Raw genomic sequence first — 12,860 nt, forward strand, 5'->3', positions numbered from 1 at the left:
AGGCAAACGGAAATAAAAGGGAAATCAAGACAAAGGGAAATAAAAGTGCCTCCCAAAGAAGTGTCCTATATGATGGCTTTCAGAGGCAAAAAATCATCTTTCCACCACTGAGCCTTTTTAATCTGTCATGTCACATTAGAAAACATGATGGAGCCCTTTTCTGGCATTAAACAGTGCAGTGCAAAATACTGGCAGCTATTTTAACTGCAGTAGAGTATTAGATTTTCTTTGCTAGTCTAGTCTGAAGGGGAAGATGAACTGGATGGTGGAATATCACATGGCTCTATAATGCTTGCAATTGCCCAGGTCTGCCTATCTTACCTTTTATGTCTGCTCAAACAAGGGAAGGGTGAATGGTTCTGGCACAACCTGAGGGTGAAGGACACCAGGCATTTACACTCAGTTGTTAACCAGGAAAAGGTAGAGTATCAGGGGATGTTCTGGCTTTGGAACATCAGCCACTCCTTTCCCTGAAAGTAGCAGAGGGGGATTTTGGGATCAGTTGGGGAATCCAATGATAGGGAGATAGATGTAAAGGCACCAAACTCTTGTCTGAGAAGTTTCTCTGCACTTGGAGACTGATGTGCAGCTCCAAACAAACCACTTCCTGTCAGAGGGGCTCCCTGCCCTCTTTCTTTTATAGCTGAACCTTGGATGTTAAAGCTTCCCCAGGCCAGGGAAGTCCTTATATAGGGGCACAGAGTGCTCTGGGAAAGCTAGAATTGGTGCACAGTTTGGGTAATCCAACTTCCTTCCAAGGCTGAAGGAGCTTGTTTCCCATGCTACTTGTAGGTTTAACTGGAGGTGGGCCAGCTTGATAGTGCTATGAAAACAGCTTCGTGGAAGATGAGCAGAGATCTTTCTCTGTACCTTCTGTGAGGGGCTCCGAAGGAGGGAGTTTACTCACACTTTACACAGAGCAGCCTTCCAGTACCTTAAGGGGGCCCACAGAGAGCTGGAGAGGGACTTTTCACAAGGGCATTGTCACATGGACAATGGGGAATGGCTTTAAGCTGACAGAGGGAGGGTTTAGATAAGGTATTAGGAAAAAATTATTTGCTATGGGGATGGTGAGGCACTGAAACAAGTTCTCCAGAAAAGTGGTGAACGCCCTATCCCTGTGAGTGTTCAAGGTCAGGCTGGATGGGTTTTGAGCACCCTGGTCTGGTGGGAGGTGTCTATGCCTGTGGCAGGGAGTTAAAATCAGGTAGTCTTCAAGGTCCCTTCCAACCCAATCCATTCTCTGGTGATATGAATCTGTGACCTCTCTGCATGCTCCCCTAAGGGGTCTGGGTGCACCCAAGGTGCCATCTGCCAGCCCACCAGGTAAATGATGTCCCTGAGCTTGTGCAAGAGACAGGGCCCTGGTCCAGGAGCCATGCCTGCTCCCAGTGAAGAAGCAGGTTGGCTCCTCTGCAGCCCCTGACGTTTGAGATCAGGGTCCCTGCTTGCAAGGCTTTTAAATCAAAGCCAGCTGATTGCAGGGAGGCAAGAAGACCATTTCTGTCTTGATTACTGCAATAAAGGAAATCTTGATGACTTTTCCAGCATGCTGAAAAACTCCAGTATTCTGCAGGATAAATAGTCTAGCCTGACATTATAGATGCTTGCCCATTGAGCAAATACAAATATATTGAATGCTTATTTTATTAATTATTCATTAACCAGTAATGCTGCTACCTCCTGAATTCAGGGATGTCAGTGAAGAACCAGGTTACTGAATTAATCTTGGGGTTAATGTGCTTTCCCTGTAGTTTGCTGGTTTGTTATTTATTATCAGAAAAGCAAGTAATGAACATTACTGGCTGCACACTTAGAGACATATTGATGTGATCTACCACACATTTCTCACACCCACACTTCCTCTTCACTAAAGTTATTAACACAAATGATAATTTCACATGGTCAGGTCTGAGGCTAAGGACTTAGTTGAATTCCCACATACGGTCTGTGCAGTGTTTGTGAATCCCAATGCATTGAAACAGGAACATAATTCTTAGCCAAACCTGCCTCTAAAAGACTAGTTGCAATTTTTTCTGCACATATGCAAAAAAAGGACCCCATTCATCTCAAAGCAATCCTTTTGTTAACACTATGTCTTAGAGAAAACATTAACGTTACCTAATTGTACCAGGTGTAATGGTAAGGATATTGCTTTTTTGATAAATTTATCCAAAAGACACTTAGTCCTACACAAAACAAACAAACATTAAATCTTATTGACTCCTCTTCAGAAAGTCACCTCTGTTTACTCACATACAATAGTCTGCATGTGAAACTCCAGAGTTTCTGGGTATAGATGGATGACCATGTACAAAATTCAGACTTCCTCGTCTAACAGTTCTCCTTGTACTCACAGTAATAGCTACAGAGAACATATATGAGCATATATATAAGCACAATTTTTAATTCCTGACTCAGATCACCTTTTAAATACATGTTTGACTGTTTTACAAGGATTGCCTCTGTTAAATCTCCTGCTCATGTGTTGCTAAATAGTCCATAATACATTGAAGTGGAGGGGAAATGCAAACTGTAACTTCTGAGAGAGGTTAAATATTTTGCTCAAAGAGTAATTTCTCCATTTCACAATCAGCCAGCTATAAAGAGAAATTTATTCCTGCCAGTCTGCTTTTATCATGTACTCCCACCTGATTTGTTTCCTTTACAGAAATTACAAGGTCATCCAAGCTAAGCAACTGTTGTGCTTGTGATTAACTACCTACAATCAGGAGGTACAAAGTATGAAGATTTAGGGTTGGATTTTTTAGAGGTGGAAATCTATGAGCTAGTTCTTAGCGGAGCTGCCCTAAATTTGTCAGTATTAACCAGCAAAAGACAAACCTAACAAATAAACCACCTTTGTTTTTAAAGCCAGAATATAACATTTTGACACAGCTACTTCCCTGCTTGTGTTTGCTTCACCTGTTTTTATTAATGCCATTCTTTTACTCCAAAGAGAGCGCTGCACACACTCCATGTGGTCTCTTGTTTACTGGAGAAATAAGACTATTTCTATTACCAAAATATGTTATTCTCTTACTTCCACAACCTTTATTTATATCACCATGAATTATTTTGCCCAGCAGAGAAATGTGGCTTCTCTTATATAAAAGCTGCCAGTAGTTTGACAACTAAAAGCAAAACTACAATCAACTCGGGGCAGAAAATGAATGATACCACACCCCACTGAAACTGCAAAGGAAATTAAGGTAGATTTAATATATTTGTCTCAGCTGTGCTGACAGCCTGAATTAGACCTCAAATACAGACTGTGTTAGGGGTTTAAGGGTATGGGAAGCATGAAGGGGAAATTGTAACCCCTTTAACACATTTTGCCTCAACTTCCTCAGAGAAAGAATGGGAGAAACAGATGTTGCAATGACAGGGCAGTGTGACTTGCCCTGCTTCCACGAGAGCAGAAACACGAACAGTAACAGACCCCAGCAATAACAAATTCCTCTCTAGGCTGGTGACATTTCTGATTGAAATGAACTTTGGACATGATGAAAACACTTTTCATTTCATCAGTGGTCACACAGGTGCTAAGGGGAGACCTTGCCCTCAAATGCCACTCCCTGCTGCCTACCATTAAAATCATCCCTCTCCTGAGAACAATGTTTCTCCTCCTTTATAGTAGCATAAATAAGATGTCTATGTACATTTGGAGCTCTATAGTCTAACATGGAGAGACACATCTGCCCAAGGACAGACTATATCTACTCTGCAAGACTTTGCTTCCATAAATAACAAAACATCTGCTGGCCCTAGTTGAGCAAAATTGATGGGGGCAGGGTTTCATCCCATCCCAAGGTGGAGCTGGAAAGGTTAAGGACACTGTTCATTCTCCAAACCAAGGAGTGTGTAGAGGTGATGTGTTTTGTGGTGACACAGTCGTCCCTTGATTGCTCCACTGACCTTTTGCCATAGCAAATTACTCAGACAAAGCAAACTCATGCTGCTAGCTATGAAATGCAAAACAACCATCAACTATCAAAACAATAGTAATACCATCATGATATTAGACATGCCTTTTTCTGTGATGAATGATGATGTTAGCCATGGAAATTTCTCATACAAAGAGGTAAGTGCAAACCATGCTCTGAAATGAGGATCCCTGTCCTACTGAAAGACAGAGTTAGATGTCTAAAGAGATCTCGGTATTGGGGTGGTTTTTTGAAAGCGCACAAATGTTGCTGTCAATGAGTTTGTCAAGTAATGCAATGTTCCAAAGTTCATAGGCATGGATGTACTTTTTGAGATGCCAACATGACAAACAAGCAAACAAATAAATAAATAAATATGTGTGTGGATCTCTTTCAGTGGCTTGCCTGAGGCTGGAAAGCTGGTGGAAGATGCAGCCTTCTCGGAATATTGTAACTACAAAGCCACCCTTCCTTTCAGCAGAGCTGAGCCCACCAGGACATTGATCACAGAAGAGAGGGCTGACAAGGGCCATGAACACCCATCTCCCTTCTGTACCCATGCACAGAATCCAAACCAGTTCTGCTCAGAATATTTATTGCCAGCAGTTTAGCCCAGATGTGTAATGGTAGCTCAGTTTCAGCTTGTCACCCATAAATAATCACCTGCTTCTCCTGCCTTCCTCCTGATGCTAAAGGCAATTTCCACCGCTCCCTTGGGGTTTCAGCAAATGAATAGCTAAACTAAAAGGGGAAAACTGCCAATCTCCATAGGTACCATTGCAGCTAAAACTGAGGCTCAGCCTTTTGCAGTTTTTCTCTGCCACCCCCATTCACTTATCTAATGCTGTCGCATCGTCCCTAATCCAGGATTTTGATGAGCTTGTTTAGCACAATTCCATTTTCCGTGTGATTTATCCCCAGCACCCTGCATGTGGAGAGGCGAGCTCCACGCACACCCGCGCATGCGTGCTGCCATCAGGGATGAGCTCTTGCTTTAGGCACTTGCTCTGCTCTCATTAGTGGAAGCTAACAATAAGTGTGAGAATTGCAGACGTCAAACGTAATTAGGAAGAAATTATTTCACGTTACCCAACAAAATGCGGTCTTTGAATAAAGCCTAATCCTGCTGTCTGCCCATTCTTTTTATCCCTAAATGACTCGGAGATAGGGAGGGTGCAAGTTGCCCTCCACAGCACCGGATGGGGAGCAGCCATGAGGAGATTCAGCCATGCTCAACGGGATCCATCATGCTGCCATCCTCTGGCTGAATAAACCCTTCCCTAGTGGGACTGCAGCACTGCTTAAAGAATTAACCATTTCAAAAAGCTGAATCTCTTCACAGCCTAAATTGTAGTAAATAAAAATGATTGCTTCAAACTATTCAGTCCCCTCAGACCTCTGATGGAACTGCTGTGTGTTTCAAATGACTGTGCAAGCCTTGCAGACTGACCTGTCCTCAGTACTGGTAGTATCTGTCACCTTCATGGTGATGCTGACAGTGCAATCCTCTTCCCAAACTGTCCAATTTTTCTACTCTTCTTTCTAGTATCTCATATAAACGAGTCCAAATACCTCACAGCAGCCTCATGACATTTTAAAAATCAATGACAATTTTTTATACTTGTGGGAATACACCAACTTCATTCAATCACAGGATTTCTGTTGTAAGCAGCATTTTTCAGAACAGCTGAGGAATACGTGGTATTGACCAGGGAATGTGTAGATTACCTTCCTCAACAAGATAGTAGGTGACCACCATCTGTCAAACCTGCCATTCCATATAGTTTAATGACTTCTCATGCTGTGTTTCTCAGTCACAGACATCCCAGTACTATTTCCAAAACATCAATGGGACTATAAAAACACATCTAGCAGGTGTGCATGTCCAAATCTCAAGTGTACTTATTTACAGCCATATGCACACAGAATCTCTGTGATCTACTGCCTCATGATCCTTGCAATATGCTATTTATATTGCTTCAGATCACGATTTTCCACTTGCTGGTGTAAGGACAGTACCCCGTAAGGTATTGCAGTGAATAAATCTAGGGCTACACAAAAAAACAATGCAGAGCACTACTGTATATCTGGAAGAGAAACTTTAAAGCTTTAAAGCCAGCAGAACATACATAAAGTGACACACAGAGGATTCAGTTGAGCAACTGGAAGAACATCTCAAAGTCAGGAAAGAGGCAATAGGTAGTTTGTTACTTTCTTCATTTGTTTCTCATTTTACTAGTTAGCTAATGTGCAGAAGGCTGCTCCCCCACCTCATCTCTCTGCTTTCACACTGGACACGATAAATACGACTCCTAAAACTAACAGCTTTTGGGAGCAGCACAGCACAAACTTTTATTGGATTGCAAAATCTTACTGGTGTGCCTGTGGCACCTTCCAGTGAAGGGCAGCAGTCCCCTGACAAGCACCACTGCCAGTGGACAGCCTTTATGTGTCTCCCTTGCCTCCAGATCTGCAGACAGTGGGTAGGAGTGTGCTGATCAAACTGACATTATGCTGACCAGTAATAATACTGTGAATATCAAGAAGTTCCCTTGACATTGATTATTAACAACATGATGCCAGCACACTGGATTGCCAGACATTTTGTGTTATTAGATCATCCAATTCCAGCAGGTGGGAAACGCCAGGATGCAAACAATCAGGGGAAACAAATAAATACACCATGTTCTTGAAAAGCAGTGGACTAAAATCTCAGCTTTAATACTCCTGTATCCAATTGCTAATGAGCACCTTCACCAGAGTTGGTGGGTTATGAGACTAAAAAATACTTGAATGGTTTAGAAAGCCTCCCTTGTAGGATGTGTGGCAGATCAGTCGGTCTAAAGACACACATTTTCTCAGAGTATGGCGGAACACTTTGTGAAAGACACACAAAGAAACCAGGTCTTCCCATTCCAAGAAAGTGCAAAGTCTGGTGTTTGTAACAAAGATTACAGAGATGCTGTGACAGGAGTCCTGTAAAGGGCTCTTATGTTTACTAAATGTGTTGATTAAGTTTGTGGGGTCTGTCATGAGCACCATTATGATTCTGTGGTGAAAGAGATGTGCAAGGACTGAAGCACCTGTCTCAGCACCATGGGACATTCCTGCAGTCTCTGTGCAGTTCTGCTGTCCATCACCCAACAGTGCCAGCCTTCCTTTTCACCAGGGCTTCCTGACAGGCCTTTACCATTGCCCCAGGAAAACCTCCAAACTCACTGTCACAGCCTGGATATCCCATTCCTCTCACCCTGACAGCCACTGAAAGCTAAATCCAAATCTTCCTGGCTGCTTCTCTAACTGGAATAACAGGGAACCTGTGCTTCCCAGCAGGTCCATCACAGCCAGTGAGACAGGCAGAACAGAGATGTCTGTCTTTTCCTTCCCTTTCCCTGTTATCTTTCTTTTCCTCCTGTGTTCTCCTTTCTGTCCTACACATGCACACTTGAGCAGCTGTGAAGCTGCACAGGCACCAGAGCGATAAAATAGAGGAGAAGTTTGGGAGAAGCTGAAAAAAAAAAAAAAAAGGAACACCATACTCACTTAAAGATTTACTTAGCACAGAAGGTTTGCATTTCAGAGCAGAAGATAATGGAGTTGTAAGGGTTTTTAGCAGCCAAGAACATGGTCTCCAGCATCCATTTTCCTATCCTCATGCCACATGTGGTTTTGAGCTGAGAGTTCTGCATCTTAATTTACTATTTTTGCTCCTTGTTTCATAGGAGATGTCACATTTTGGAGCAATCCATTCTGGTTTGGTTAGAGGAAGAGCTCTTCTAATTAATCGCTGTAATCAATTGCCATAATTGCTATGTCAGGACTCCTCAGAAATGGTTTATGCTACACTGGCCTGTTCATGTGGCTGGAATTAATGTGATGTGGAATCTCCTGCCTTTGCTAGGACATATTTTGGCACCTTGGGCAAGAAGCTCTGTTTTTGCTGGGGTCTGCATGTGCTGAGCCATGATACAAGACACAGACCAGGGAAGCACGACATTGATGTGAAGTGTTTTGAGACAGGCACAAAGAATTTCTTTCATTGCTCAGAGAGCACCAAGGTGTGTAGTGGGCCAGGTCCTTCTATAAGATACAGTCCCTGCAGCCTCACCCTTACAGCTAGCCTGGTGTAAGTCAAGGCACTATTCTCCCAGCATGGGAAACAGTGAATTCTGCTCTGGAGTCTCTCTTCCAGTTGGCTGATGTAAAAATGAAGTCATAACAATTTTCTGGGAATAACAGAAGGTTCAGAGGTTCCAAGCTACAGTTAAACAGGATCTGAACAGACCTTTCTGAGCCAAACTGATTCCCAGTGCAACTCTAATGGAGGAACTGCACCTGGGATGATTTTGGTCCCACACAATATGTCAGTGGCCAATCTCAATATGCCTGGATAGAGGCATCTTTGAAAAAATTCTCTTTATAGTACTAAATTCATATCTGCCAAATGTGGCAGCCAATGAGCTCTTCCAAACTAAATACTGTGAGGATTATGCATAAATACTGAAGTATCGTAATCAGCCTCTTGGTGAAAATTAATTGATCTATTACAGACAATAACTATATGCTGAAGTTTTTATTCTGCATTTTTTACTTCTGTAAGTAGCATATGTGATTTGATTGGCTGGATATTTTAAACCCTAGAGGGCCATTGGTGGAGCAGTACAAATCCCTCTGAAATCCAAAATTGCCAGCTGCAATTATAGTCTGCATCTAGCATCTTCTCTAAGGACTATAAATGCTTCACTACTTTAATTTTGCTTGGCATTTGCATCACTGTGTGACAATTACCAAGCAACAGCAAAGGATGGATTCAGTAATAAAGTCTGGACAGTACGGAAATACTGTCCAAATTGAAATATTCTCTCTATTTTAATCTCATATTCATCAGTTTATGCACATGGATATATCACATTTAGATACAGAGCACTGGTAAGACAAGCACTCTTCCTTTTTGCTGCTGAAATGCCTGTGGCTTCTTACATATTAGATATGAGCAAAATAGTTTTCTCCTCATATCTCTTTATTGTTTTCAGCTACTCAAAAGGATGAGATACTAAGTTGTAAATAGTAGTAATTAAAAGGTCAGACTGGAAACTACATCACTCTAGTTAAAGCTTGTGAAATTCTACCATTTTCAGTGATGTTACACTGATATAAAGCAGGAATGAAACAGCAGTTTCATTCAGCACAGCTAATTTTTGAACTCATATATACACAGTTTTAGTTATTTGAACTATTTGTGATTGCCCCTAAGTCCTAGCTATATTAGAAGACAAGATCAGGCATTACAGCTCAAACTATTAAACTCAGATTAGGAGACATACAATTGGGGAAACAAAAAAACAACATTATGAGAATATGGGGCTCACACAGGAAGGGCTTTGCAGACAGCCAAAAATAGTTTCCCTTGTTAAAAAGGCATTTGCTGAAAAAATACTGTTTAGTGAGGAAAAAAGCAGGTTTTGGATAGGTGAAAAATAAAACACTTATAATGAAAAAGATCTGGTGCACAGTGAGCTGTGTAGAATCATTGTTTGTAAATGACACTACTTTCCTTCATCAGCCATAGCTGGAAAACTTCAGAAAGACCCAAGTAATTTAGGCAAACAGGCAAGATAGTGGAAACACTGTTCAATGTCATTGCAAGGTCAAGCAGTGAGAGACAAAAATTTAAATTCTTCAGATGCTTCAAAAAGGTTCAAATTTAACCATATAAGCACTGGAACCTTGCTATCCTGTGCTGTTCTTTGGGACCCAGAGCTCAGTGCAGCTGCAGTCTAACAAGGTTGGAATAAAGCCGAATAAAGACTGAACTGAAAAACCACAGCACCAGCAACAGTGCAGCACCATCTTACATATTTTGGGCATTTTTGCAGAAGCCCCTTAATAAGAATACTGAAAAATTAGGGTTTGGAGTAGACTGAACATGATCCAGCACAAAAACTTTCAAAGACAGTTTGGAAAGGTGTGGTTAATTTATTCCAAGCAGGTGATAAACAAGGCCATGAAAGAAAAGTAAGTAAAATGTTGAAAGTGGTATTTACCTGGAGCTCCTATTCTTCCTGTTTCCACAACATGGTAGCAGTGTTTCCCCCTTATCCACCCACCCCCCAAATAAAAAAATGAAAACGTGAAAGAAAATTCCCAATAACTGGTTGATCATTTCCTTGTGGTTTCCTCACTGGAGAGCAACTAACAACATTCACCAGCGCTGCATAATACCAAGCTGACAATGTAAGAGGATTCAACTGACTACAGAAATCACAGTATGCACACAGAAGGTTCTCAGACAGTTCTGTCTGACCTCAGTTTAGTAATTCTTGTCAGAAATCCTCCACATTTAATGGCCACCCCTTTACACCCTATTCAATACAGGAAACCAGAGCAGCTGGTGAGTAACCCTGCTATGAAGAAGAAAGTGTCTAGACAGGGTAAATCTGTCCAACCTGACCCAACGAAGGCAAGTACTGAAGGACTTAAACTATTTTGCACCAGGAAAAGTCTCAGCTACTCACAGGTGATGCTGTCAGAAAAGAAAGTTATACCTGTGACCTTTGGCCAAACTAATAGCTTATAAAAAGGCACCTACAGCTACAGTCTGAAATGTTACCAAAGCTGAACATTTTCCAGTGATGTGCCAACAACAACCAAATTCACGTAGCTCATGCTGATACTTAAAAATAAGTTCCCATAGCATATGCCAGGAAAATGAAATGGGGAGTTATATGGGAAGCTCTATTGGACCAGAAATAATGTATTGAACCATATCTTCTCCCTCCATGGCTTTTCCTCTTGAACATTGTAACCAAACAGATCTCAACTGCTTAAAGACTAAGGAAAAAAACTACATACCACCATATATTTCCAAAAGCAAGAGTTAAAAAAATGTTTGTCTCTTACCTTGTTAGCTTTGTCCCAATCTGCTGCCTAAGTTCAAGCCTCTCTTCATCAGTCTGCATGGGGAGGATGTTCTTTTCCTCCAGCTCTCGCTTGGAAGGCCTGTTGCTTAGTTTGATTGCTAAAGAGTCCTTCCTGCAGAGTTTCCTTGCCAGGGGGCCTGTGGGAGAGAGGAGAGGTTCTGCCAAAAGAGGTGTCATCATTTCATTACAGCATGCACCTGGCAAAGAAGGACTAGCCAAGGGAGGATATGAGGCTCTCCTTTACACTGGTTGGACGATGGGAAAAGGGGTGTCATTAACTTCATGTGCTCAATTAACCTCAATTCCTATCTTAATAAGGAAAAGCCAAAATTGGTAGGTATAGAGGAAATAGAAGTTAATATATTGCTCCATAGAGGGGAATGGAGAAGAAGGGCTTGTTTCAGATTTGCTAGTAACATCTGTAGCTTTCTCTAGCACAGTATTTCCACATAATGGAATGAAAAATTCAACCTCAGAATCTGGGCAGGCAGCAGAGCTATAGCATGTCAAAAGAAAGGGGTATCTGAATGTCTCTTGCAATGTAATATCAAGATATCCAAGCCAGCATCAGAAGGAATCAGAAGTCAATCAGAAGCAGCACAAATCTTTATGCACATGAACTAATTGCTTCCAGGGCAGTGGCAAAGACACTAAAAACCAATGGCCTTTTATGGCTCAAATTTGCATTCTTAGGCTTGTGTCCAAAGTAGTTTGAGCAGGGAAGACAGACACAGAGAGACACAAACACGAGAGTTTGTCAGGAGAGTGTGAGATAGTGCAGTTCTGTTCTGTTTTTAGTATAAGAGCAAACACTGCTTAATTTCACCTACAGGGTAAGGTGGGGTGATGTGGAGATGAAATATGCCTGTTTTAGAATCTTATTTCTGTGTGTTTTAAAAAGGATGTTGTTTGACTGTACTGCTTCCAGTTTTCATAAGAAAAGAAAGGCAAGGGCCTGGAACTTCAGATGCCGCACCGAGGCAGGAATTGAGTTTTCTTACAGCGGTCAGGAAGGCCACAAGGTCCTTTCCCACTCTGTAATTGTGATGTGGTGTCCTGGGTTGGCTATATGATGCTTGTATCCCCAGTCATCTGTTCTGTTTAGCTGGATGATAAGTTTTGCACCTTTAAGACCTGTTCTGAGAGCAAAGGGGGGAGAGAAGAGGTGTGGAGTTTGTTGGGGGAGGGGCCACTTGAATTTGTTTTTCTACAGGAAGCCCCTTTAGAGGTTTTTCTCCCAAAATTGCCCTAAAACAGGACATATGGTTATCACTTAACCTCTTCTTATCTGAGCCCAATCCTCTGATTGTGACCCCTTTCAAAGCATGTGCACGTGTATGATTCCAAAATTATTTACTATTGACTGTATATAAAAACTCTGATTCTCTATGTGTGGCACTTATTTCATCCTCCTGAAGCAACTATTGAGATGATCTTGACTTAAGCCAAAAGCAGGACTTCTCTTCACAAAGGGCATTTGGGAAAGCGAATCCAAAAGCCAATTTGTAACTGAACCAATGTAAGCCCAAATCTGTCATTTGAGTTTAGTGTGAGAACTACTGAGACGGGGATTCATGAATATTAGTGAAATCACAATAAATTCATATTGTTTGTTATTTTGGATTAGCATCTCCATGTAGTCAAGCCATGAGAGATGAAAAAGCCACACCCAAGAAAGAAAATGTTGTGTTTCCTCTGTGTATTGTGAACTCAGGGTACAAATTAAATAAGTGAGAAAGGAAAAATGGAATGAGTCTTACTTGTAAATAATGAGTTATCCTCCTCTTCATCTTCCTCTTCTTCCTCTTCCTGCCTTGGATAAAGGCAGGAAGAATCTTCATAGTCAGTTTCATGAGGCACATTTTCTTTATTGTCATCGCATTCGATCACAACAGTTGGCACTTGTCTCATGTCTGGAAGGCCTGAAGGTCCTGCTTTTGTAACACTGTCACTTGTGTGTAAACCAGAGCTGTTGGGAAAGAAAAGAAAATAAATAAACTAAAGGAAACAGCTC

The 12,860-nt window shown here is 41.6% G+C and overlaps 1 protein-coding gene across 16 annotated transcripts in view; it reads right to left on the reverse strand.

The window, feature by feature from the left end:
* PHACTR1 (phosphatase and actin regulator 1) overlaps positions 1–12,860 on the reverse strand; it is a 304,933-nt gene that overhangs the window by 36,721 nt on the left and 255,352 nt on the right. For all 16 annotated transcript variants that reach the window (XM_064705249.1, XM_064705255.1, XM_064705258.1 and 13 more), the window contains 2 exons: positions 12,607–12,815; positions 10,827–10,983 (listed from right to left, as the gene is read on the reverse strand). In XM_064705249.1, the coding sequence (XP_064561319.1) occupies positions 10,827–10,983; positions 12,607–12,815 (366 nt within the window). The remainder of the gene's footprint in view (positions 1–10,826; positions 10,984–12,606; positions 12,816–12,860) is intronic.

The sequence above is a fragment of the Zonotrichia leucophrys genome, chromosome 2, assembly GCF_028769735.1.
Source record: "Zonotrichia leucophrys gambelii isolate GWCS_2022_RI chromosome 2, RI_Zleu_2.0, whole genome shotgun sequence".
Classification (NCBI taxonomy): domain Eukaryota; kingdom Metazoa; phylum Chordata; class Aves; order Passeriformes; family Passerellidae; genus Zonotrichia; species Zonotrichia leucophrys.